Source organism: Leucoraja erinacea, chromosome 38 (genome assembly GCF_028641065.1).
Source record: "Leucoraja erinacea ecotype New England chromosome 38, Leri_hhj_1, whole genome shotgun sequence".
Taxonomy (NCBI): domain Eukaryota; kingdom Metazoa; phylum Chordata; class Chondrichthyes; order Rajiformes; family Rajidae; genus Leucoraja; species Leucoraja erinaceus.
Window position 1 is genome coordinate 3281714 of NC_073414.1, and position 24865 is coordinate 3306578.

At 46.9% G+C, this 24865-nt stretch overlaps 1 protein-coding gene across 1 annotated transcript in view; it reads left to right on the plus strand.

Moving 5' to 3' along the window:
• Positions 1-24585, plus strand: part of LOC129714140 (SPARC-related modular calcium-binding protein 1-like) — a 73391-nt gene extending 48806 nt beyond the window's left edge. Inside the window, exon 12 of the mRNA XM_055663629.1 lies at positions 23135-24585. Within this exon, the coding sequence (XP_055519604.1) occupies positions 23135-23148 (14 nt within the window). The 3' untranslated portion in view covers positions 23149-24585. The remainder of the gene's footprint in view (positions 1-23134) is intronic.
• Positions 24586-24865: the final 280 nt, after the last annotated feature.

Sequence of the window (24865 nt, forward strand, 5' to 3'; positions counted from 1 at the left end):
CAGAGAGTGGTGAATCTCTGGAACTCTCTGCCACAGAGGGTAGTTGAGGCCACACAGTTCATTGGCTATATTTAAGAGGGAGTTAGATGTGGTCCTTGTGGCTAAGGGGATCAGGGGGTATGGAGAGAAGGCAGGTACGGGATACTGAGTTGGATGATCAGCCATGATCATATTGAATGGCGGTGCAGGCTCGAAGGGCCGAATGGCCTACTCCTGCACCTAATTTCTATGTTTCTATGTTTCTATGAACCTGGGTCTCCAGCGCTGTAAGGCAGCAACTCTACCGCTGCGCCACCGTGCCGCCCTGTAGATGCAGGTTCCTGGCTAGCTCGGAGGAAGGGCCTGAGATATGGTTTCACTAGGCATCTGCCACCCAGATGTCAATGGATCAGTCGGCTGTAATTATCCCCCTTGCTCCACCAACTGTTGGCTGCAGAACACACACACACATCCCAGCATTGTGCCCTGTAGCTGATATTCCATTTGATTCGACTCAAATGTTTCCACTGCCCATCAAGGCAGCTCTGGAGGTGGAATTAATGGAGTGGTCTGTTCTTAACTGTTCCAGGAATGAGGTCTAATTGCACACTGTCTGAGAGAGGTGAGGATGCCCAGCTGAGAAACTTCCCTTCTCTTTTGGAATAGAGAGTAACATCACAGTCGCTGGTCTGTGTGGACTTGACAACAATTATTGTAACTGGCCTCCAAGCCGAGACAAGACAAAATGAGTGATTCTGGATTAGTGCAGAGAGGAACTGCAGATGCTATTTAGTTTAATTTAGAGATACAGCGCGGAAACAGGCCCTTCGGCCCATCGGGTCATAGAAAATAGGTACAGGAGGAGGCCATTCGGCCCTTCGAGCCAGCACCGCCATTCATTGTGATCATGGCTGATCGTCCCCAATCAATAACCCGTGCCTGCCTTCTCCCCATATCCCTTGATTCCACTAATGGAAACATAGAAAATAGGTGCAGGAGCAGTCCGAGTCGACCAGCGATCCCCGCATATTAACACGACCCACATATTAACACACTAGGGACGATTTTCAATTTACACCAAGCCAATTAACCTACAAACCTGTGTTTAAGAAGGAACTGCAGATGCTGGAGAATCGAAGGTACACAAAAAAGCTGGAGAAACTCAGCGGGTGCAGCAGCATCTATGGAGCGAAGGAAAAAGGCAACGTTTCGGGCCGAAACCCTTCTAGTCTGAAGAAGGGTTTCGGCCCGAAACATTGCCTATTTCCTTCGCTCCATAGATGCTGCTGCACCCGCTGAGTTTAACCTACAAACCTGTATGTCTGTGGAGTGTGGGAGGAAACCGGAGCTCCCGGAGAAAACCCACGCAGGTCACGGGGAGAACGTACAAACTCCGTACAGACAGCACCCGTAGTCAGGATCGAACCCGGGTCTCCGGCGCTGTGAGGCAGCAACTCTACAGCTGTGCCACTGTGACCCCCTTGCTAGTTTAAACCGAAGATAGACACAAAATGTCGGAGTAACTCAGCGGGTCAGGCAGCAACTCTGGAGAGAATGAATTGGTGACATTTCGGGTCGAGACCCTTCTTCAGTTTGAGAGTTAGGGGAGGGGGAAACGAGAGGCCTAGACTGCGATATAGAGAGTGAGAGAGAGATATATGGAACAAATGAATGAAGGATATGCAGGACGATCAAGGAAAAGTGGAGCCCACAATGGTCCATTGTTGGCTGTGGGCTAGGTGACAATGTGTTATACAGACCGTGAAACTCAACAGGACAACAGTGAAACTAGTAGGGTGGGGTGGGGAAGGGTAGAGAGGGGATGTAAGAGTTATTTGACCAGGGAAATCAATATTCAATATCTCTGCATCCTTGCTAGCATTGAATGGAATGTCTGCACTCCAGCTTGATGTGAAAAAAATCCCTGTAGCTCTATTGTAAAGGAGGGGAGGGCAACTCTGGCCAGTATCTTGGGCATTTGATTCCTAATCTTCATCATTTAAAACAAATGATCTGGTCAATATCACATTGTTGTCTGATTGTCTCCCTCCTAACCCTATTTAGTCTCCTGCCTTCTCCCCATAACCTCCCACACCCGTACTAATCGAGACTCTATCTATCTCTGCCTTAAAAATATCCATTGACTTGGCCTCCACAGCCGTCTGTGGCAATGAATTCCACAGATTCACCACCCTACAGAATACAGGTTATAGTTCTCAGCATTGTAGCACATCAGGGGGGAGCGGAGGGGAGTCAGTCTACCCCACGACAGAAGGGGGAGTAGTTGAAGTTTGGTAGCCACAGGGAAGAAGGGTCCCCTGTGGCGTTCTGTGCTGCATCTTGGTGGAACCAGTCTGTTACTTGTGGCCCTTGTGGCTAAAGGGATTCCACCACAAACAATCGCAGTCTGAGAAATGCAGCCTTGAAAAGTTATTTTTTGCAACCAACGATCTCTGTGCCTTGGTGAGATCCCAGCAAAAAATGTCTCTCAAAGTTTAGGAACTGTGAATTTGTTTCTACCCAGGGAATTGTGAATCTGTGGAATTCTCTGCCTCAGAAGGCGGTGGAGGCCAATTCTCTGGATGCTTTCAAGAGTTAGATAGAGCTCTTAAAGATAGCGGAGTCAGAGGATATGGGGAGGAGGCAGGAACGGGGTACTGATTGTGGATGATCAGCCATGATCACAGTGAATCTGTGGAATTCTCTGCCACAGAAGGTAGTTGAGGCCACAGTTCATTGGCTATATTTAAGAGGGAGTTAGATGTGGCCCTTGTGGCTAAAGGGATCAGGGGGTATGGAGAGAAGGCAGGTACGGGATACCGAGTTGGATGATCAGCCATGATCATATTGAATGGCGGTGCAGGCTCGAAGGGCCGAATGGCCTACTCCTGCACCTATTGTCTATGTTTCTATGTTACCTCTTGAGATATTAATGGTGCAATTATATTTTATTGTCACATGTACCTATCCACAGTGTATTCCATTTGTATATACAGTTTGGTGTACATCTTGCAGTCATACTTAAGCCCCACAAATGAGCAGTTCTGAATATCATTTAGTCACCTTTCCATGTACCATTAATTATCCCAGCTAGTTATTCAGCAGTTACTGAGATCAGCTCAAACAAAAGGTTAAAGTGGTGCATCGTTCATGGATGTAATCCGATAAATGTTGAGGTTTTTTTTCTCTAAAGATCTTTTTTTTTGACATTTTCACATCCCATCAGACGAACCTTCTGGGTGGTTTGGTAATAGCTGAATCAGAGCCGCCCGTTGTTGGGTGCGTTTGGAATGATGTCGGTGCCCATGCCTTTCCTGTTGGCTATGACGCAGTCAAATGCAGAACTAATTGACTAGAATATCACAATTATCCAAAACTTGAACTTGCCACGTTGTTGAAATGTTATCCAGATGTTGGAGAAAGTCGATAGGCCTGACTGCCGCAAGTATTTGTGTAACTGACCCAAATACAAGGGTTTAGTTCAGAGGTACAGCGTTGAAACAGGCCCTTCTCTGCACTGACCAACGATCCCAGTGCATGGAACATACCGTACACACACACATTTTTTACATTTACACCCAGCTAATGAACCTGCAAACCTGTACAGCCCCTGTCCCACTTATGTGTCCTTGGCACGCTAATTACGCGACCTCGTGGTCCCGTTGAGGCGCGACGGTCCCACGAAGGTCGCGTGCGATGTCATGCGTCCGCACAGGTGTCTGGAGCGTGTGACGTCATTTGAAGATGGACGCAAAATGCAGGAGTAACTCAGCGGGATGGGCAGCATCTGTGGTGAATCTCTGGAACTCTCTGCCACAGAGGGTAGTTGAGGCCACAGTTCATTGGCTATATTTAAGAGGGAGTTAGATGTGGCCCTTGTGGCTAAGGAGATCAGGGGGTATGGAGAGAAGGCAGGTACGGGATACTGAGTTGGATGATCAGCCATGATCATATTGAATGGCGGTGCAGGCTCGAAGGGCCGAATGGCCTACTCCTGCACCTAATTTCTATGTCTATGTCTATCTCTGGAGAGAAGGAATGGGTGACGTTTCGTGTCGAGACTCTTCTCCAGTCTGAAAGAAGGGTCTTGACCCAAAACATCATCCATGGCTTCTCTCCAGAGATGCTGCCGGTCCCGCTGAGTTACTCCAGCATTTTGTGTCCATCTTCAATTCTCTTGGCCCCGCTCTGGGAGTAGAAGTGGGGGAGGATGCGGACCGCAATGGCCGTGAGCCCCAGGCCGAGCTCGGCGATCATTTGCTGCTTCTGCTGCTGTTGGAGGTCACACCTGGGTCTTGAGTCTGTCCCACTTTGGCCGTCAGTTACGCTACGGGCCGTTGGCGCGCGGAGATTTCGTTCGCTACAAGATTTCGGAGCCCCGCGCGGCCACACCCCTCCGCGCTTCTCAGTGCCCGTGCGTCTGAACGCGACGACAAGGTCGCGTAATTTGTGTGCCAAGGACACGTAAGTGGGACAGGGCCGTACGTCTTTGGAGGAAACCGAAGATCTCGGAGAAATTTCACGCGGTCATGGGGAGAACGTGCGGACTCTGTACAGACAGCACCCGTAGTCAGGATCGAACCCGGGTCTCTGGCGCTGTGAGGCAGCAGCTCCACCCGCTGCACCACTGTGGTCTTCAGAGATACACACACCCAGGAACCCGAAGCTGTTATCCCCTGCCACCACTGACCCATCTAAATGTTCAGTATGCACTGATGGAAGATATTGAGGCTTGCAAGAGAAGATAGACACAACATGCTGGAGTAACTCAGCGGGACAGTGGCTCAGCGGTAGAGTTGCTGCCTTCCAGTGCTTGCAGCGCCAGAGACCCTGGTTCGATCCCAACTAAGGGGGCTGTCTGTACGGAGTTTGTACGTTCTCCCCGACCTTTACATATGGATAGGGCTGCCACCTAGGGCCCACTGAAGCTTACTACAGACCCGAGATGAAACCAAATGTGTAGGAAGGAACTGCAGATGCTGGTTTAAACCAAGGATACACACTGCAGAAGGACCTCTTTGCTCCTATACTCAATTCCTCTAGTTGGCCTTTATAACAAGAGGAATTGAGTTCAGGAGCAAAGAGGTCCTTCTGCAGTTGTACAGGGCCCTAGTGAGACCACAACTGGAATATTGTGTGCAGTTTTGGTCCCCTAATTTGAGGAAGGACATTCTTGCGATTGAGGGAGTGCAGCGTAGGTTTACAAGATAATTCCAGGGATGGCGGGACTGTCATATGCTGAGAGAATGGAGCAGCTGGGCTTGTACACTCTGGAGTTTAGAAGGATGAGAGGGAATCTTATTGAAACACCTAAGATTGTTAAGGGTTTGGACACGCTAGAGGCAGGAAACATGTCCCCGATGTTGGGGGAGTCCAGAACCAGGGGCCACACACACAGTTTAAGAATAAGGAGTAAGCCATTTAGAAGGGAGACGAGGAAACACTTTTTCTCACAGAGAGTTGTGAGTCTGTGGAATTCTCTGCCTCAGAGGGCGGTGGAGGCAGGTTCTCTGGATGCTTTCAAGAGAGAGCTAGATAGGGGTCTTAAAGATAGCGGTGTTAGGGGATATGGGGAGAAGGCAGGAACAGGGTACTGATTGGGGATGATCAGCCATGATCACATTGAATGGCGGTGCTGGCTTGAAGGGCTGAGTGGCCTACTCCTGCACCTATTGTCTATTGTCTATTGTCTATTGAGAACAAAAGTTGTCTGAAGCAGCAACCAGGGTGGCACGGTGGCGTAGAGGTACTGCCTTGCAGCTCTGCTCTTGCAGCGCTGGTGACCCGGGTTCGATCCTGACTACAGGCGCTGTCTGGGCAGAGTTTGCACGCTCTCCCCATGACCACATGAGCTTCCTCCAAGATCTTCGGTTTCCACCCACACTACAAGGACCTACTGGTTTGTAGGTTAATTGGCTTGGTCTAAGTGTACATTGTCCGTAGTGTGTGTGTGGTGTATTGTAAATGCCCCTGTCCCACTTAGGAAACTTTAACGGAAACCTCTGGAGACTTTGCGCCCCACCCAAGGTTTCCGTGGGGTTCCCGGAGGTTGCAGGTGGTTGCAGGTAGTGGAAGCAGGTAGGGAGACTGACAAAAGCCTCCGGGAACCGCACGGAAACCTTGGGTGGGGCACAAAGTCTCCAGAGGTTTCCATTCAGGTTTCCTAAGTGGGACAGGGACATTTAATGTGTGGGGATCGCTGGGCGGTGAGGACTCGATGGGCCGAAGGGCCTGTTTGCGCGCTGTATCTCTAAACTAAACTAAACTAAACTATGCATCGGTTTTTGAGTCACCGGAGATATGGCATGTCTGGAATTGTTTCATTGTCTCGACTATCATTCAACAGTGCCAACAAACGAGGCCAGGAGCTAAATACATGAGACTTCAATGTTAAAAATCCTGAATTTGCACTTAATCCTGTGAATGGGAAACTTTTTTTTTGAGGAATTAATAGATCGGAAGAGACTTGAAATCCTACAAGAATTTAGAGACCAAAACAAAACAGAAATTCAAGGGTTTCATCTCTGGCACAGTAAGGCAGCAACTCTATTATTGAGCAAAGTGTATGGCCAATTTTGAAAAACGATACTTCTTCCCACCCTGCCAAAAAAAGACTCCCACAGCTATCTAGACTACACTCTTCCGACCCTGCCAAATAAGATATATTGGCAAAAGCATCGAGGATATCTCCTGCGGAACTGACTCACTTCATCAACTTCACTATTCATATCTACCCTGCACTCAAATTCACTGGGACCATCTCCCGACATCTCCCTACCGTTTCTTGATCTCACCGTCTCCATCACAGGAGGTAGACTGTCGACTGGCATCGATCATAAACCTACGGATGTCGATTATTAACGTAGCTATCAAGCTTAGACACAAAATGCTGGAGTAACTCAGCGGGACGGGCAGCATCTGTGGAGAGAAGGAATGGGTGACGTTTCGGGTCGAGACCCTTCTTCAGTCTCGAACCGAAACGTCACCCATTCCTTCTCTCCAGAGATGCTGCCTGTCCCTCTGAGTTACTCCAGCATTTTGTGTCGATCTTCTTCGAAAAAGGTTATTCATACAATCACTGCCACTGATGGGGCAGTGAACATCTCATAGAAACATAGAAAATAGGTGCAGGAGTAGAGGCCATTCGGGCCTTCGAGCCTGCACCGTCATTCAATATGATCATGGCTGATCATCCAATTCAGTATCCCATCCCTGCCTTCTCTCCATACCCCCTGATCCCCTTAGCCACAAGGGCCACATCTTACTCCCTCCTAAATATAGCCAATGAACTGTGTGGCCTCAACTACCATCTGTGGCAGAGAGTTCCACAGATTCACCACTCTCTGTGTGAAAAATGTTTTTCTCATCTCAGTCCTAAAAGATTTCCCCCTTATCCTTAAACTGTGTGACCCCTTGTTCTGGACTTCCCCAACATCGGGAACAATCTTCCTAGATCTAGCCTGTCCAACCCCTTCAGAATTTTGGAAGTTTCTATAAGATCCCCCCTCAATCTTCTAAATTCTAGCGAGTACAAGCCGAGTCTATCCAGTCTTTCTTCATATGAAAGTCCTGACATCCAAGGAATCAGTCTGGTGAACCTTCTCTGTACTTCCTCTATGGCAAGAATGTCTTTCCTCAGATTAGGAGACCAAAACTGTACACTCTTGTGTGGTGAATGGACTATTAGTGAAGTGGATGCATTGCCCTGGATTTTGTCGAGTTTCCTGAATTATGCTGCATCTGCACTCATCTAGGACTAGGACCGAATATTACATAAGTAACAGCAAATGCTGGTTTAAACAGAAAAAAAAGACAAAGTGCTGGAGGACCTCAGTGGGTCAGGCAGCATCACTGGAGAACATGGATAGGTGATGTTTTATAAACCAGCATCTGCAGTTCCTCCCTGCACATGAAGGCAGTCACAAAAAATCCAACTGTGTGTCGGTCCAACATTTAGAGAAATATGGGCCAGATGGGGCTAGCATAGATGGGGCATCTTGTTTGGCATGGAGGAATGGGACTGAAGGGCCTATGTCTGTATTTGAGGTCTGAAGAAAGGTCCTGACCCAAAACGACCCAGCCATCCATGTTCTCCAGAGATGCTGCCTGGCCCGATGAGTTACTATGGCCCTTTGTATCTATCTTTGGCCCACTTATGGCTGGATGGCTCTGCAACAGTTGCAACTGCGGAATAATCTTTCCCAACCATCGCCTGATGTTAAGAATAGACTTGGAACGCTCTCTTGATGCCTTGAGTGTGAATGTTTTGACTGCCAATTAAGAAACCACTAGGTCTTCAAAGGACGAGCTTTTTCTCTGTATTTTTAGTCGGTATTTGCCTCGGAACTGTGAGGTGCCAGTGGGCAACTATCCATTCGCACCTCAACGGTGGAGAGAGTGCTCCTAAAACTGCTCCCCCCCATTCAAATAACCACAAAGTACTTAGGGGCAGCATGGTGGTGCAGCAGTAGACTAGCTTTTAGCTGCCCCACAACGCCAGGCACCCGGGTTCGATCCTGACTATGGGTGCTGTCTGTAGGAACTTTGTACGTTCTCCCCGTGACCTGTGTGGGTTTTCTCCGAGTCCCCCCCCACCCCCCACCCCCCACCCTCCCACAGTGTAGCAAGACCTAGTGGGATCTGGTGAGCTAGTATAGTGTTGATTGGTATCTTTAGATTTAAAATTTAGAAGAGAGTTACCAAGTGCTCTTAGGGCCAGCCAAATCAAGGGATATGGGGAGAAGGCAGGCACGGGTTACTGATTGAGGTCTAAGCGGAAGCTCAGAGGGGATAGAGCCTTCTCTGTTGCTGCTCCGGCACTCTGGAACACCCTGCCGTTGCACATCAGACAGGCCCCCTCACTGTCCATCTTCAAATCCAGTGTTAAAACGCATTTGTACTCCCTGGCTTTTGACCATGCCTGAGGCTTTGCTTCTGTTTGTGGTGTTTTTGATGTTTCTTTATTTGGCATGTCTTTTCCTACTATTTCTTTTGATTGTTATTTTTGGTGTGTATTAACTTTTTTGTCAATGATTAGTGATGTACAGCACTTTGTTGCAGCTATGTTTGTTTTTAAAGTGCTCTATAAATAAAATTATTATTATTATTATTATTATTATTGTGGATGATCAGCCATGATCACACTGAATGGCGGTGCAGGCTCGAAGGGCCGAATGGCCTCCTCCTATTTTCTATGATTCTAAACTAAACTTAACTGACCGTAACTCAATCTAAGTCTCAAAGCGTTAAGGAACTTCTTCTGCAGCAGCACCAGTAAAACTGGACGGAGAATTCTGCTTGCATTCTTTGCAGCTGAATCTAGGCCTGTGATTTATAACTAAGCGGACTAGACAAGAGTTAGCAGTAGCTGTTGTTTTGATGGAGTAGGACAAGTAAACAGAAAAGCTAAACAAGGTGTTTGTTGTTCAGTGTCTGAGTATTTCTGTCTGCTCCCATGGCCTTTCGTGCAGTTATGCCGTGAAGCCAAACAGTGAATGGGTGGATGTAACTAGACCACTCCTCCCCTCCCACCCAACTGTATGGGTCTCCAACAGAAGATCCTGCAAGCTTAGCTCATCATTTAACATTAAAAGGTCACCCTTAACCACCAAAGCCTTCAGGATTTAGAGTGGCTGACTACACTGCTGCAACTGGTAGAGCCAAAGCCTCACAGCGCCAGAGACCCTGTACAGTGTACAGTTTTGGTCTCCTAATTTGAGGAAGGACATCCTTGTGTAGTGTAGAAGTAAAATGTGGCAATGTCCTGGGAGTTAAAGAAGGACGTTAGTTTCGAAGGGGAACAAATTATTTAGTAAAGCTTCGTCCTTGCATCATATTTGGCTGAATGAGCTCTTGAAACTGTCTACATATTTGGCAACCACTTATGCTAATTTATTGTGGACTTGCAGGCAAATGATTTAAGATCTGTGCACATTTTTTATTTTGGAGAAACAGGCCCTTCGGCCCATCGAGTCTGTACCGACCAGCGATCCCCACGCAATCCTACTCACACTAGGGACATACATAGATACATAGAAAATAGGTGCAGGAGTAGGCCATTCGGCCCTTCGAGCCTGCACTGCCATTCAATGTGATCATGGCTGATCATCCAACTCAGTATCCTGTACCTGCCTTCTCTCCATACCCCTTGATCCTGGAGTATAGCCACAAGGGCCACATCTAACTCCCTCTTAAATATAGCCAATGAACTGTGGCCTCAACTACCTTCTGTGGCAGAGAATTCCACCGATTCACCACTCTCTGTGTGAATTTTTTTTTTCTCATCTCGGTCTTAAAGGATTTCCCCCTTATCCTTAAGCTGTGACCCCTTGTCCTGGACTTCCCCAACATCGGGAACAATCTTCCTGCAGCTAGCCTGTCCAACCCCTTAAGAATTTTGTAAGTTTCTATAAGATTCCCTCTCAATCTTCTAAATTCTAGTGAGTACAAGCCGAGTCTATCCAGTCTTTCTTCATATGAAAGTCCTGACATCCCAGGCATCAGTCTGGTGAACCTTCTCTGTATTCCCTCAATGGCAAGAATGTCTTTCCTCAGATTAGGAGACCAAAACTGTACGCCAATGAACTGTGGCCTCAACTACTTTCTGTGGCAGAGAATTCAACAGATTCACCACTCTCTGGGTGAAAAAAATAATTCTCATCTCGGTCCTAAAAGACTTCCCCCTTATCCTTAAACTGTGACCCCTTGTTTTCCGTGCTGTATCTCTAAACTGAACTCCAAGCTTCGAGGCAGCTGCAAAGATGCTGGGATTGTTGGTGAGGGAATAGTGCCAGATAAGACCCAAGTGTATGCCAATCGCAACGAGTTGCAGCCTGCTATTGGGAAGAGTTCAAACGACCATGCATCTGCTATAAGGGATAATCCTCCTTGCTGTATTGATCAACAGGGTTAGTCTCTGAGATGTTCCTTGCATATATATAAACGTCAAGGTGGATGTGTGTGTGTGTGTGTGGTGAACTCCCATGCAGCGAGGGAAATGGATAAGCAATAATTAGATTACTCCACACGTTCTGGCTGATCTTCACCTGATGCAGCTTAGATGGTGACAGAGTGAAGCCTTTGTTTGCCATTTTGCCCATAATTGTTAAGACAATGTGGTAAAACACAAAGACGATACAACGACATCTACAGCTTGTGAAAACATGTATTCACATAGTGCTTGGTAGACAAAAATGCTGGAGAAACTCAGCGGGTGAGGCAGCATCTATGGAGCGAAGGCATAGGTGACGTTTCGGGTCGAGACCTTTAAGATTTCACCACGACACAGGGCCACATGTGGAAAGAGGATGTCCCAGCATTTACACCATGTGGCTATTTGCAACGCCCATGGCAGAGTTTTTATAAGGTGCTTGGCTGCTTTTTTAACCCTCCCAATAACAGATGGGCCTCATTGCTCAATTCTAACTCATTGTTTCCGAAGCCTTGCTTGTTGTGGAACACATTCCATCTCCCTGTCTATCCATCCTCCAATGCTCTGAAGGCTTATAAAAGTCTCAAGACTCAGGCGTTTCCTAACATAATTTCTTGGTTCTCCCTTATACTGTCTTGTTCCCTGGGTTTTCCCTGTTTACTTGCACATTGTTTTGTTTTGATGGAAAAGTGGAAGCAAATCTGTCCACCGTTCTCTCATTTGCTACATTAATCGAAGGTTTTCCAGTTCTGATGAAGATCTTAAACCTAAAACAATCACTCAGTTTCCCTTTACAAAATGGGGCCCAGCGGTAGAGTTGCCATACCTTGCCATACAATACCACAAGTGGCCATATTCTTGCCACAGAGGGAGTACAGAGAAGATTCACCAGACTGATTCCTGGGATGGCAGGACTTTCATATGAAGAAAGACTGGATAGACTCGGCTTGTACTCGCTAGAATTCAGAAGATTGAGGGGGGATCTTATGGAAACTTACAAAATTCTTAAGGGGTTGGACAGGCTAGATGCAGGAAGATTGTTCCCGATGTTCCGGAAGTCCAGAACAAGGGGTCACAGTTTAAGGATAAGAGGGAAATCTTTTAGGACTGAGATGAGAAAAACATTTTTTTACACAGAGAGTGGTGAATCTGTGGAATTCTCTGCCACAGAAGGTAGTTGAGGCCACAGTTCATTGGCTATATTTAAGAGGAAGTTAGATGTGGCCCTTGTGGCTAAAGGGATCAGGGGGTATGGAGAGAAGGCAGGTACAGGATACTGAGTTGGATGATCAGCCATGATCATATTGAATGGCGGTGCAGGCTCGAAGGGCCGAATGGCCTACTCCTGCACCTATTTTCTATGATTCTATGGCTCTGTGTTAAATGTGAGGAGTGTGAGATTAGATAGAAAGGCTGTAAGCTAGATGCCATGCCAGGAATTCCACTGGGTTTGATTATAACCAATTTAGAAGAATCGGCAGAACTTTCAGATTGAAACGCAGTCTGAAGCAGACGGCCAGACTTTTTGATATTCATTTTGATACATTATCCAATCAATGGTCATTTGAAACAATTCCACGCCTGCTTTCCTTGATTGTAACCATTCTTCAAAATAATTGCACGCTGAATGAAGTATGTGCTTACGAGACGAGGTCCCAAAGATCCAGACATTCATTGCCGTTCCCTATCATGACCACGCGCCCAAAATTGATCTCACCCCTTTGTCTTGGATTAAAACTTGGATCCTTGCTGGATGGAATTTCCCGACTCTGGGAATGTGACTGGGTCAGAGTTCCCCTTCTTTTAATACATCGGACGTGGATCTAATGGCAACACTGATCCCAACAAGTGGCGCAGCGGGTAAAGCCGCTCGCTGCCTCGTATCGCACCAGAGACCCTGGTACAACACAATACAATACCATTTATTTGTCATTTAAACCTCACATGAGGTTCAAACGAAATTTGGTTTCCGCTAGATTTTAGAAGATTGAGGGGGTATCTTACAGAAACTTACAAAATTCTTAAGGGGTTGGACAGGCTAGATGCAGGAAGATTGTTCCAGATGTTGGGGAAGTCCAGAACAAGGGGTCACAGTTTAAGGATTAGGTGTAAATCTTTAATGACCGAGATGAGAAAAACATTTTTCACACAGAGAGTGGTGAATCTGTGGAACTCTCTGCCACAGAAGGTAGTTGAGGCCAGTTCATTGGCTATATTTAAGAGGGAGTTAGATGTGACCCTTGTGGCTAAAGGGATCAGGGGGTATGGAGAGAAGGCAGGTACAGGATACTGAGTTGGATGATCAGCCATGATCATATTGAATGGCGGTGCAGGCTCGAAGGGCCCAATGGCCTCTACTCCTGCACCTATTTCTATGTTTCTATGTTTCTATGCATCCCAGCGCATCTAGAAGATGTATATTTTTCACACTGATTAGTGGATCAACAATGATAAATGTTTAAGAAAGACTGGATAGACTCAGCTTGTACTCGCTAGAATTTAGAAGATTGAGGGGGGATCTTATAGAAACTTACAACCTTCTTAAGGGGTTGGACAGGCTAGATGCAGGAAGATTGTTCCCGATGTTGGGGAAGTCCAGAACAAGGGGTCACAGTTTAAGGATAAGGGGGAAATCTTTTAGGACCGAGATGAGAAAAACATTTTTCACAGAGAGTGGTGAATCTGTGAAATTCTCTGTCATAGAAGGTAGTTGAGGCCAGTTCATTGGCTATATTTAAGAGGGAGTTAGATGATGCCCTTGTGGCTAAAGGTATCAGGGGGTATGGAGAGAAGGCAGGTACAGGATACTGAGTTGGATGATCAGCCATGATCATATTGAATGGCGGTGCAGGCTTGAAGGGCCGAATGGCCTCTATTCCTGCACCTATTTTCTATGTTTCTAAGACTCCGCTATTTTTAAGAGCGGTCAAAGGGAGAATGTACCAACTCCCTACACACAGCGCCCATAGTCAGGATCGAACTGGGGTCTCTGGCACTGTGAGGCGGCAACTCTACCGCTGTACCACCGTGACCCACACTTATATCATGTGGCGATATTAAGCCTAAAGCTGAACAGTGGGTCAGAGTCGTGCTGGCCCCAAGAGTAGTGCACACACACACACACACACACATGCACGGAGGAATTTTAACAAATGCAATGTGTAAACATTCACGAAGACATGGGCGCCAGTCAGTCAGTAACATCATTAGTGCTGCAACAATCTCAAGAGTTCCTGGCAAATATTGAACATTGAAGGGGAAACAAAATAATGTTTCAAAAATGCCACAGAGGAGCCAAATTGTATTGCAATCAGCGAAGTATTTGACTTGCGTGATTTTACTTGGGGGTCGGAAGGAAGGCCGCTGAGTTTCTCCAGCATTTTTGTCTACCTTCGATTTTCCAGCATCTGCAATTCTTTCTTAAACATTTATCCACTAATCAGTGTGAAAAATATACATCTTATATAGATGCGCTGGGATGCATAGAAACATAGGAAATAGGTGCAGGAGTAGGCCATTGGGCACTTCGAGCCTGCACCGCCATTCAATATGATCATGGCTGATCATCCAACTCAGTATCCCGTACCTGCCTTCTCTCCATACCCCCTGATCCCTTTAGCCACAAGGGCCACATCTAACTCCCTCTTAAATATAGCCAATGAACTGTGGCCTCAACTACCCTCTGTGGCAGAGAGTTCCACAGATTCACCACTCTCTGTGTGAAAAATGTTTTTCTCATCTCGGTCCTAAAAGATTTCCCTCTTATCCTTAAACTGTGACCCCTTGTTCTGGACTTCCCCAACATCGGGAATAATCTTCCTGCATCTAGCCTGTCCAACCCCTTAAGAATATACCATTATATAAATATATACACACACGAATGAACTGGCTTCAACTACCTTGTGTGGCAGAGAATTCCACAGATTCACCACTCTCTGTGTAAAAAATGTTTTTCTCATCTCGGTCCTAAAGGATTTCCCCTCTATCGTCAAACTGTGACCCCTTGTTCTGGACTTCCCCAACATCGGGAACAATCTTCCTGCATCTAGCCTGTCCAACCCCTTAAGAATGTTGTAAGTTTCTATAAGATCCCCCCTCAAGTATCCTCAAGCCAAGTCACATTTATTTATACAGTACATTTAAAAAACAACTCTCGTTGGCCAAAGTGCTTTACATTTGTTATAAGAATAGCACAACAAAACAGACTACATACATATATACATGTAACCCTCACTCAGAGGACGTCAGGAAAGGTTTGGGAGTATAGATAAGTCTTTAGTCTTGACTTAAAAGAGTCGATGGAGGGGGCAGTTCTGATGGGAAGGGGGATGCTGTTCCACAGTCTAGGGGCTGCAACCGCAAAGGCGTGGTCACCCCTGAGCTTATGCCTAGACCGCGGGATATTCAGCAGCCCCAAGTCGGCTGATCTGAGGGGCCTGGAGGTGGAGTGGTGGGTGAGAAGACTTTTTATGTAGGAGGGGGCAAGCCCATTGATGTGATGTGACCTGGGGTCATCGGGCTTTACGGGTCTCACAACATCAGACACCCTCACCCAGGCGACCCAGCCGGTGTTGATCAGCCCTCGACTAGTGTCCCAGCAGCAACCGCCCACGGATCAGCCATCTTAGTAACCACTCTGCAGCAAAGACCCTACAGCGAGCAAGATCGTCCACTCGACGAGAAAGACGTAGTAGGGTCATGGGCAGATTCATGGGTCATTTTCAGCCCCATTTCCGTAACCGGCTTCCGTCTCCGCACCAAAGATCCCGTAGCGGAGCAAAGATACTAGTGCGGAGACGGAAGCCGGTTATGGAAACATCCTCGTAAAAATCAAAGTTCTTTGGTAAAAATCTTCTCCTCACTTTCAGAATTATAATTTATTAACACAAACTGTTCCCCCGCAACGTTGATTACACTGTGAGTCGGGTCGGGTTGGGTTACTGAAATGGATGAAAAAAAGGCCCACGTTCCGCTCCGTTGCGTACTACACGTCAGCCCATTGCATTTAGCAGGAGTGGTTTATCTTGCTCCGCTATAGGATCTTTGCTCTGCAGGGGTTGGGAGACTCTAGTGCGTGGAGGGACTGGGCTCTGTGGGGCTCCTCTTGGCCAGGCTCCTCCTGCGTCTCACCAGGTTCAAGGCCTGTGCGTACCCTGCACCCCTTTCTCCGTCTCCGAGCATTTCATTCTCGCCTGATGGATCTTTAGGCCACGGTGGTTCATTAGGCCTTTCGGAAGCTTTGTGTAGGTTGCCTTTCTCGGGAGGATGGCAGTGATCCATTAAACATTTATAATTGATCCACTAATCATAATATACTCTGGGCTAACTATGCCTCCCATAATTAAACATACTGTGTCCTAATTTGCAAGAAATTGCGGTGAATTGTGGACGCAGCCTGCAGACCTTTACACAAAGCAACCAGCCTGAAGAAGGGTTTCGGCCCAAAACGTTGCCTTTTTCCTTCGCTCCATAGATGCTGCTGCACCCGCTGAGTTTTTTCTCCAGCTTTTTTGTGTACCGTCGATTTTCCAGCATCTGCAATTCCTTCTTAAACACCCTTACATTGACTCCATCTACACTTCACGCTGCCTCGGCAAGGCCAGCAGCATCATCAAGGACCAGTCACTGCACCCCGGACACTCCCTCTTCTCCCCTCTCCCATCGGGCAAGAGGTACAGAAGTGTGAAAACAAACGCACACACACACCTCCAGATTCAGGGACAGTTTCTTCCCAGCTGTTATCAGGCAACTGTGAACCATCCTACCACAAACCAGAGTGCAGTCCTGAACTACTATCCACCTCATTGGTGACCCTCGGACTATCCTTGATTGGACTTTGCTGGCTTGTACAATACAATACAAACTGTTTTATTCGTCACATGGCACATAAAGTGCAAGTGAAATGAATTTGTCAGCAGCGGTACAATGATAAAGAACACACAAACACAATAAAAATGTAACACAAACATCCACCACAGCATTCGTCACTGTGGTGGAAGGCACAGAGTTTGGCCACTTTACCTTGTACCAAATGTTATTCCCATATCATGTATCTGTACACTGCAATGGCCGGTTTGGGCAAGTTGGGCCGAAGGGCCTGTTTCTACATTGTATCACTCTACGAATACTGTTCTATATCTCTCTACATCATTGTCTATATCCCTCGTTTCCCTTAACCCTAACCAGTTTGAAGAAGGGTCTCAACCCGAAACGTCACCCTTCTCTCCAGAGATGCTGCCTGTCCCGCTGAGTAATGCCCCTGTCCCATTTAGGAAACCTGAACGGAAACCTCTGGAGACTTTGTGCCCCACCCAAGGTTTTTCCGTGCGGTTCCCGGAGGTTTTTGTCAGTCTCCCCACCTGCTTCCACTACCTGCAACCACCTGCAACCTCCGGGAACCGCACGGAAACCTTGGGTGGGGCACAAAGTCTCCAGAGGTTTCCGTTCAGGTTTCCTAAGTGGGACAGTTCAAGTTCAAGTGAGTTTATTGTCATGTGTCCCTGTATTGGACAATGAAATTCTTGCTTTGCTTCAGCACACAGAACATAGTAGGCATTTACTACAAAACAGATCAGTGTGTCCATACACCATAATATAAATATATACACACATGAATAAATAAACTGATGAAGTACAAATAACAGATAATGGGTTATTAATAATCAGAGTTTTGTCCGAGCCAGGTTTAATAGCCTGATGGCTGTGGGGAAGTAGCTGTTCCTGAACCTGGACGTTGCAGTCTTCAGGCTCCTGTACCTTCTACCTGAAGGTAGCGGGGAGATGAGTGTGTGGCCTGGATGGTGTGGGTCTTTGATGATACTGCCAGCCTTTTTGAGGCAGCGACTGCGATAAATCCCCTCGATGGAAGGGAGGTCAGAGCCGATGGTACACAAAATTGCTGGAGAAACTCAGCGGGTGCAGCAGCATCTATGGAGCGAAGGAAATAGGCAACGTTTCGGGCCGAAACCCTTGAGCCGATGGACTGGGCAGTGTTTACTACTTTTTGTAGTCTTTTCCGGGGCATTACTCTGGCTTTTTGTGTCTACCTTCAGACTACATGGTATTCAGGTTGCCTGGAGTAAAAGCTGCCTGAACCAGCTGAGGGGCTCCTGCATAAACATTCCCTTGCTTGTCTCGCTGAGGGAGAGGTGGGAGCAGAGCAAACATTGAGTGCTAATTTATTGCAGTGAATTATAGCTTTTAATTTCAGAGGCTGTGAATCATCGCACCATGTGAGTGGAGACTGCCCGGGCGGCCCCTGGGAGTGAGTGTTTGGCTGAACAAGGCAGGCAGTATTTCAGGAATGGAGGAGGAGAAACAGTTTCAGCCAGCTTATAAATCCATCCTTCCTGACACAGTGCCCTCGCACCTGTAGGCAGCGAGCTGTAGTGTGCAGGAAGGAACAGCAGATGCTGGTACAAACCGAAGACAAACACAAAAATCTGGAATAACTCAGTGGGACAGGCAGCATCTCCGGAGAGAAGGCGGCATCTCGGGAGACAATAGACGGTAGTCTGAAGAAGGGAACGTTGCCTATTTCCTTCGCTCCATAGATGCTGCTGCACCTGCTGAGTATCTCCAGCAATTTTGTCTACCTTCGATTTTCCAGCATCTGCAGTTCCTTCTTGAACATAGACAATAGACAATAGGTGCAGGAAGAGGCCATTCGGCTCTTCGAGCCAGCACCGCCATTCAATCTGATCATCCCCAATCAGTACCCCATTCCTGCCTTCTCCCCATATCCCCTGACTCCGCTATCTTTAACAGCTCTATCTAGCTCTCTCTTGAAAGCATCCAGAGAACCGGCCTCCACCGCCCTCTGAGGCAGAGAATTCCACAGACTCACAACGCTCTGAAGAAGGGTATCTCTAAACTAAAACTAAAACTGAAGGGTCTCTACCCGAAACGTCACCCGTTCCTTCTCTCCAGAGATGCTGCCTGTCCCGCTGAGTTACTCCTGCATTTTGTGTCTATCTTCAGTAGTGGGCTGTTGTTCTCTCAGCTCTCCTCTGTACTGAGAGGTTAAAAACACCTTTTAAGTCTTAAACCACCTTTTAGTCTCCTCAATGATGGATTAATTGAAAGACACAACATGGAAACAGGCCCTTCGTTAGTTTAGTTTATTGGCACGTGTACCGAGGTACAGTGAGGAGCATTTTGTTGCGTGCTAACCAGTCAGCGGAAAGACAATACATGATTACAATCGATCCATTTACAGTGTATAGATACATTATGAGGGAATAATGTTCCGTGCAAGGTAAAGCCAGCAAGGATAGTCCGATATTCACCAAAGAGGTCTACCAAGTCCACACGGGCCATCGATCATCTGTTAACACGAGTCGTAGAGTCACGCAGCATGGAAACAGGCCCTTCAGCCTCACAAGTTGGAACCAACCGGCCTGTTTCTATGCCACATGGCTCTATGACTCTCGACAGGGGGAGATGCAGCGAGACCTGGGTGTCATGGTACACCAGTCATTGAAGGTAGGCATGCAGGTGCAGCAGGCAGTAAAGAAAGCGAATGGTATGTTAGCTTTCATTGCAAAAGGATTTGAGTATAGGAGCAGGGAGGTTCTACTGCAGTTGTACAGGGTCTTGGTGAGACCACACCTGGAGTATTGCGTACAGTTTTGGTCTCCAAATCTGAGGAAGGACATTATTGCCATAGAGGGAGTGCAGAGACGGTTCACCAGACTGATTCCTGGGATGTCAGGACTGTCTTATGAAGAAAGACTGGATAGACTTGGTTTATACTCTCTAGAATTTAGGAGATTGAGAGGGGATCTTATAGAAACTTACAAAATTCTTAAGAGGTTGGACAGGCTAGATGCAGGAAGATTGTTCCCGATGTTAGGGAAGTCCAGGACAAGGGGTCACAGCTTAAGGATAAGGGGGAAATCCTTTAAAACCGAGATGAGAAGAACTTTTTTCACACAGAGAGTGGTGAATCTGTGGAACTCTCTGCCACAGAGGGTAGTTGAGGCCACACACAGTTCATTGGCTATATTTAAGAGGGAGTTAGATGTGGCCCTTGTGGCTAAGGGGATCAGGGGGTATGGAGAGAAGGCAGGTACGGGATACTGAGTTGGATGATCAGCCATGATCATATTGAATGGCGGTGCAGGCTCGAAGGGCCGAATGGCCTACTCCTGCACCTATTTCTATGTTTCTATGTTTCTATGTAACTCAGCGGGTCAGGCAGCATCTCTGGAGAACATGGATGGGCGATGTTACGGGTACACCATAACATGAGATCTTTCTTGATTTGCCAAACTGCAAGCTAATCTGAAATGGCAAAGGGGTTAATTAAGGTGGGGGGGGGGGGGGGGGAATAGAGTATAAAAGAGAGCTTGCGGAGAATATAAAAAAACTGACTGTCATAGTCTCATGCTAGCACGAAGGGCTGAATGGCCGACTCCTGCACGGAGTAGGCCACTCAGTCCAACTTGCCCACACCGGCCCAACTTGCCCACACCGGCCAACATGTCCCAGCTACACTAGTCCCACCTGCCCACGTTTGGTCCATATCCCTCCAAACCTGTCCTATCCTCCATGTACCTGTCTGACTGTTTCTTCAATGTTAGAAATATACATGTGTCTGAGGTCACGGGGAGAAGGGAAGAGAATGGGTTTAGGCGGGAGAGATAGATCAGCCATGATTGGATGGCAGAGTAGACTTGATGGGCCGAATGGCCTAATTCTACTCCTATCGCTTATGACCTTACGTTGGGAATAGTCCCAGCCTCAACTACTTCCTCCGGCAGCTCGTTCCATACACCCACCACCCTCTGTGTGGAAAAGTTACCCCTCGGATTCCTACTAAATCTGGCGTGGATTTATCGCACAAATCTACGCTCCACATTGGTAATCGCAGCATAAATCTCCGTTTGATTCAAGCAGAACCTCGTCAGATTTACAAGCCCTGTGTCACCTTCAGCCATCAGAGGAAGGTTTCCCTTTAACAAACTAATACATTCTCTTTCCCTCTCACCTCCCAGTGGACAGTTCAGTGCAATAATGAAATTTAGCATTTGGCAGAGTCTCAGACCAAACGAGTCCCTGGTAGGCTAAGTGTTTGTACCATCGTTCAAAATAACTCTGCAATAAATGGTAATATACTGGAATCCTAATAAAGTCGTAGCAGGTTTGCCAAAAAATGTCAGGTTTCAGCGGTGAATTCCATAAACCAGCTTTTTAAACTGCCAGCATGCAGCGGAGACCATTCAATCGTTCATTCAGTCAGTCAGCCGAAAGAAAAACAGGAAATTCTCATCTTAAAATATATTTATTGCACATAACTTGTTACAAATCTCAAACGTGGTGCTGCCTTCTGGGGACTTTGACAATGATCGCACTGTATGTAGTCTGGGGGTAAGTTTAAAAAACGATTAAAGCCTCATTCTCTGGGTTTTACAGCAGCCCACACTTAGACAGACACGGAGCGCTCCAAACAGTGGCTGAGCTGACCTCCCAAGAGAGCTTTGGTGGGAGGCGAAATGCATTCGCAAAGAGGTAGATCTTCAGAAAAGCTTTTGAAATCAAGTAGAGACACAGCAGGGAGAAGTGGCTTTTAGATGTATTGTTTTTACGCATTTAACGTGAATGGAAAGGGCTTTGGTCTGCCAGAATTATAAGCAGCAAGTGTTTTTGTTTAGTTTAGAGATACAGCACGGAAACAGGCCCTTTGGCCCACCGAGTCCGCACCGACCAGCGATCCCCGCACACTAACACTATCCTACACACACTATGGACAATTTAGTGAAGAAGGGTTTTGGCCCGAAACGTTGCCTATTTCCTTCGCTCCATAGATGCTGCTGCACCCGCCGAGTTCCTCCAGCATTTTTGTGTACTGCAGATGCTGGCTTGAACCCCGAGAGGGTGGAATAGATGGGCCCATCAAGTCTACTCCGCCATTCAATCATGGCTGATCTATCTCTCCTTCTCAACCCCATACTCCTGCCTTCTCCCCATAACCCCTGACACCCGTACTAATCAAAAATCTGCCCATCTCAGCCTTAAAAATCTCTTGGCCTCCACGGCCTTCTGTGGCAATGAATTGCCATAGAGGGAGTACAGAGAAGGTTCACCAGACTGATTCCTGGGATGGCAGGACTTTCATATGAAGAAAGACTGGACAGACTCGGCTTGTACTCGCTAGAATTTAGAAGATTGAGGGGGGATCTTATAGAATCTTACAAAATTATTAAGGGGTTGGACAGGCTAGATGCAGGAAGATTATTTCCGATGTTGGGGAAGTCCAGAACAGGGGGTCACACAGCTTAAGGATAAGGGGGAAATCTTTTAGGACCGAGATGAGAAAAAAAAATTTCATACAGAGAGTGGTGAATCTCTGGAATTCTCTGCCACAGAAGGTATTTGAGGCCACAGTTCATTGGCTATATTTAAGAGGGAGTTAGATGTGGCCCTTGTGGCTAAAGGGATCAGGGGGTATGGAGAGAAGGCAGGTACAGGATACTGAGTTGGATGATCAGCCATGATCATATTGAATGGCGGTGCAGGCTCGAAGGGCCGAATGGCCTCTACTCCTGCACCTATTTTCTATGTTTCTATCTCTACCCTGTAGAGAAGGCCACCTCTTCCGGCCTGAAGTAGCAATGCTAGTTCATCTTTTGCATCGGAAGGAACTGCTTGAACCCCGAGAGGGTGGAATAGATGGGCCCATCAAGTCTACTCCGCCATTCAATCATGGCTGATCTATCTCTCCCTCTCAACCCCATTCTCCTGCCTTCTCCCCATAACCCCTGACACCCGTACTGATCAAAAATCTGCCCATCTCAGCCTTAAAAATATCCATCGACTTGGCCTCCATGGCCTTCTGTGGCAATGAATTGAAGGAGCACATGGATTCAAATCCTCGCATTCCCTGCTCCAACGTGTCAAGTACTTTAGGAAGAAGGGAAGGGGTGTGATTATGGGAGGAGGAAGTTCCACGGGCAATTAATTCACCAGATTCACCACCCTCTGACTAAAGGAATTCCTTTTCCTCATCTCCTTCCTAAAGGAACGTCCTTTAATTCTGAGGCTGTGACCTCTGGTCCTAGACTCTCCCACTAGTGGAAACATCCTCAGTCCTTCCTGTGCAAAAGATGAACTAACATTGCTATTTCAGGCCGGATGGGATGGTCTTCTCTCCAAGGTAGAAATGAGAAATAGGGCACAGAAAAATAAAATTAACTCCCAATATTTCCTCTATTTATTTTTCAGCAAACAAGCAATGAGTGAAAGCAGCTTGGGGGACGCAAGAGTTGAGCAAACGACCCACAACAAACCAGCTGGATTGAAGCACTTCAGACGACAAACTTCCCCTTTGGCAGATATTTGCACTGTGAATTGTAGAATGATTGTAAAAAGCATTTATAGATTGTAAAACAGCCTTCGATATGTAACCTAGCCGTGTTGGCTGTTGAATTGTAAAATACTGGTATACTTGAGCCTTTGCAACCCACGTAGTTTAGGAACAAAACGACTGCATCTAGTTAACATACAATGTATGTGCTTTTGTATTTCTGCTGAAGCTTAAAATCCGTTGTGTCAGCAATTTTTTTTTTTTTTTTTTTTTTTTGACGAGATTCATAAAAGTGAAGCAGAAGGAATCTGGAATCTGAGGCTGGCTCACAGCAACATCTTGCAATTGTTAGGCGTGGTGACTTGTCAATCTGAAATAGGTGTTGATTTACAAAGGTATAAATTCCAGAATGTGCCAAGGGCCAAGGTTCAAACTTTGGTCTAGAGTTTCACTGGGATTAGAGCGTTTACTGTTCTGTGTCTGTGTCTGGGTGAGATTCTTGGTTTCTTGGTCCCCCAAAATATTCCAACTGGAATTTAAACTGGAGGTGGTGAAGGGAGGGCTTAAACCAGAAAGGGTTAGAAACATAGAAACATAGAAATTAGGTGCAGGAGTAGGCCATTCGGCCCTTCGAGGCTGCACCGCCATTCAATATGATCATGGCTGATCATCCAACTCAGTATCCCATACCTGCCTTCTCTCCATACCCTCTGATCCCCTTGGCCACAAGGGCCACATCTAACTCCCTCTTAAATATAGCCAATGAACTGGCCTCAACTACCCTCTGTGGCAGAGAGTTCCAGAGATTCACCACTCTCCGTGTGAAAAAAGTTCTCCTCATCTCGGTTCTAAAGGATTTCCCCCTTATCCTTAAGCTGTGACCCCTTGTCCTGGACTTCCCCAACATCGGGAACAATCTTCCTGCATCTAGCCTGTCCAACCCCTTAAGAATTTTGTAAGTTTCTATAAGGGTTATTGGGAAGAAAGAGCTACTTTAAATGTAGTTGCATCTGGTTGGGTAACTATAGTAGGGTGGAGATTATTCCATGCTTTAATTGTGTGCGGGGGAAGAACGAATTGCTGTACACATCTGTCTTTGTAGCTGGGATCACAAATTGGATCGAATGCCCTCGTCTGCTCCTAATTGGTTTGGTGTAGGTCTTGTAGTCTATGTCGAGCTGACCATTTAACATTTTGTAAAAACAGGTCAAACGGTGAGCTTCATGTAGATGCAGGAAATGTGAGTGTTACCGGGGTGTGAGGGCAGCCTATACTGTGTAAGGTACACTGCGTTTATTACCCATTCCTTCTCTCCAGAGATGCTGCCTGTCCCGCTGAGTTACTCCAGCTTTTTGTGCCTTATCTACTGTTAGTATCTGTTAAGCCCCTATCCCAATTAGGAAACCTGAACAGAAACCTCTGGAGACTTTGTGCCCCACCCAAGGTTTCCGTGCGGTTCCCGGAGGTTTTTGTCAGTCTCCCTACCTGCTTCCACTACCTGCAACCTCCGGCAACCACCTGCAACCTCCGGGAACCGCACGGAAACCTTGGGTGGGGCGCAAAGTCTCCAGAAGTTTCCGTTCCGTTCGTTCAGGTTTCCTAAGTGGGACAGGGGCATAAGGCTGTCTACACATCTCTTTGCTTGATTG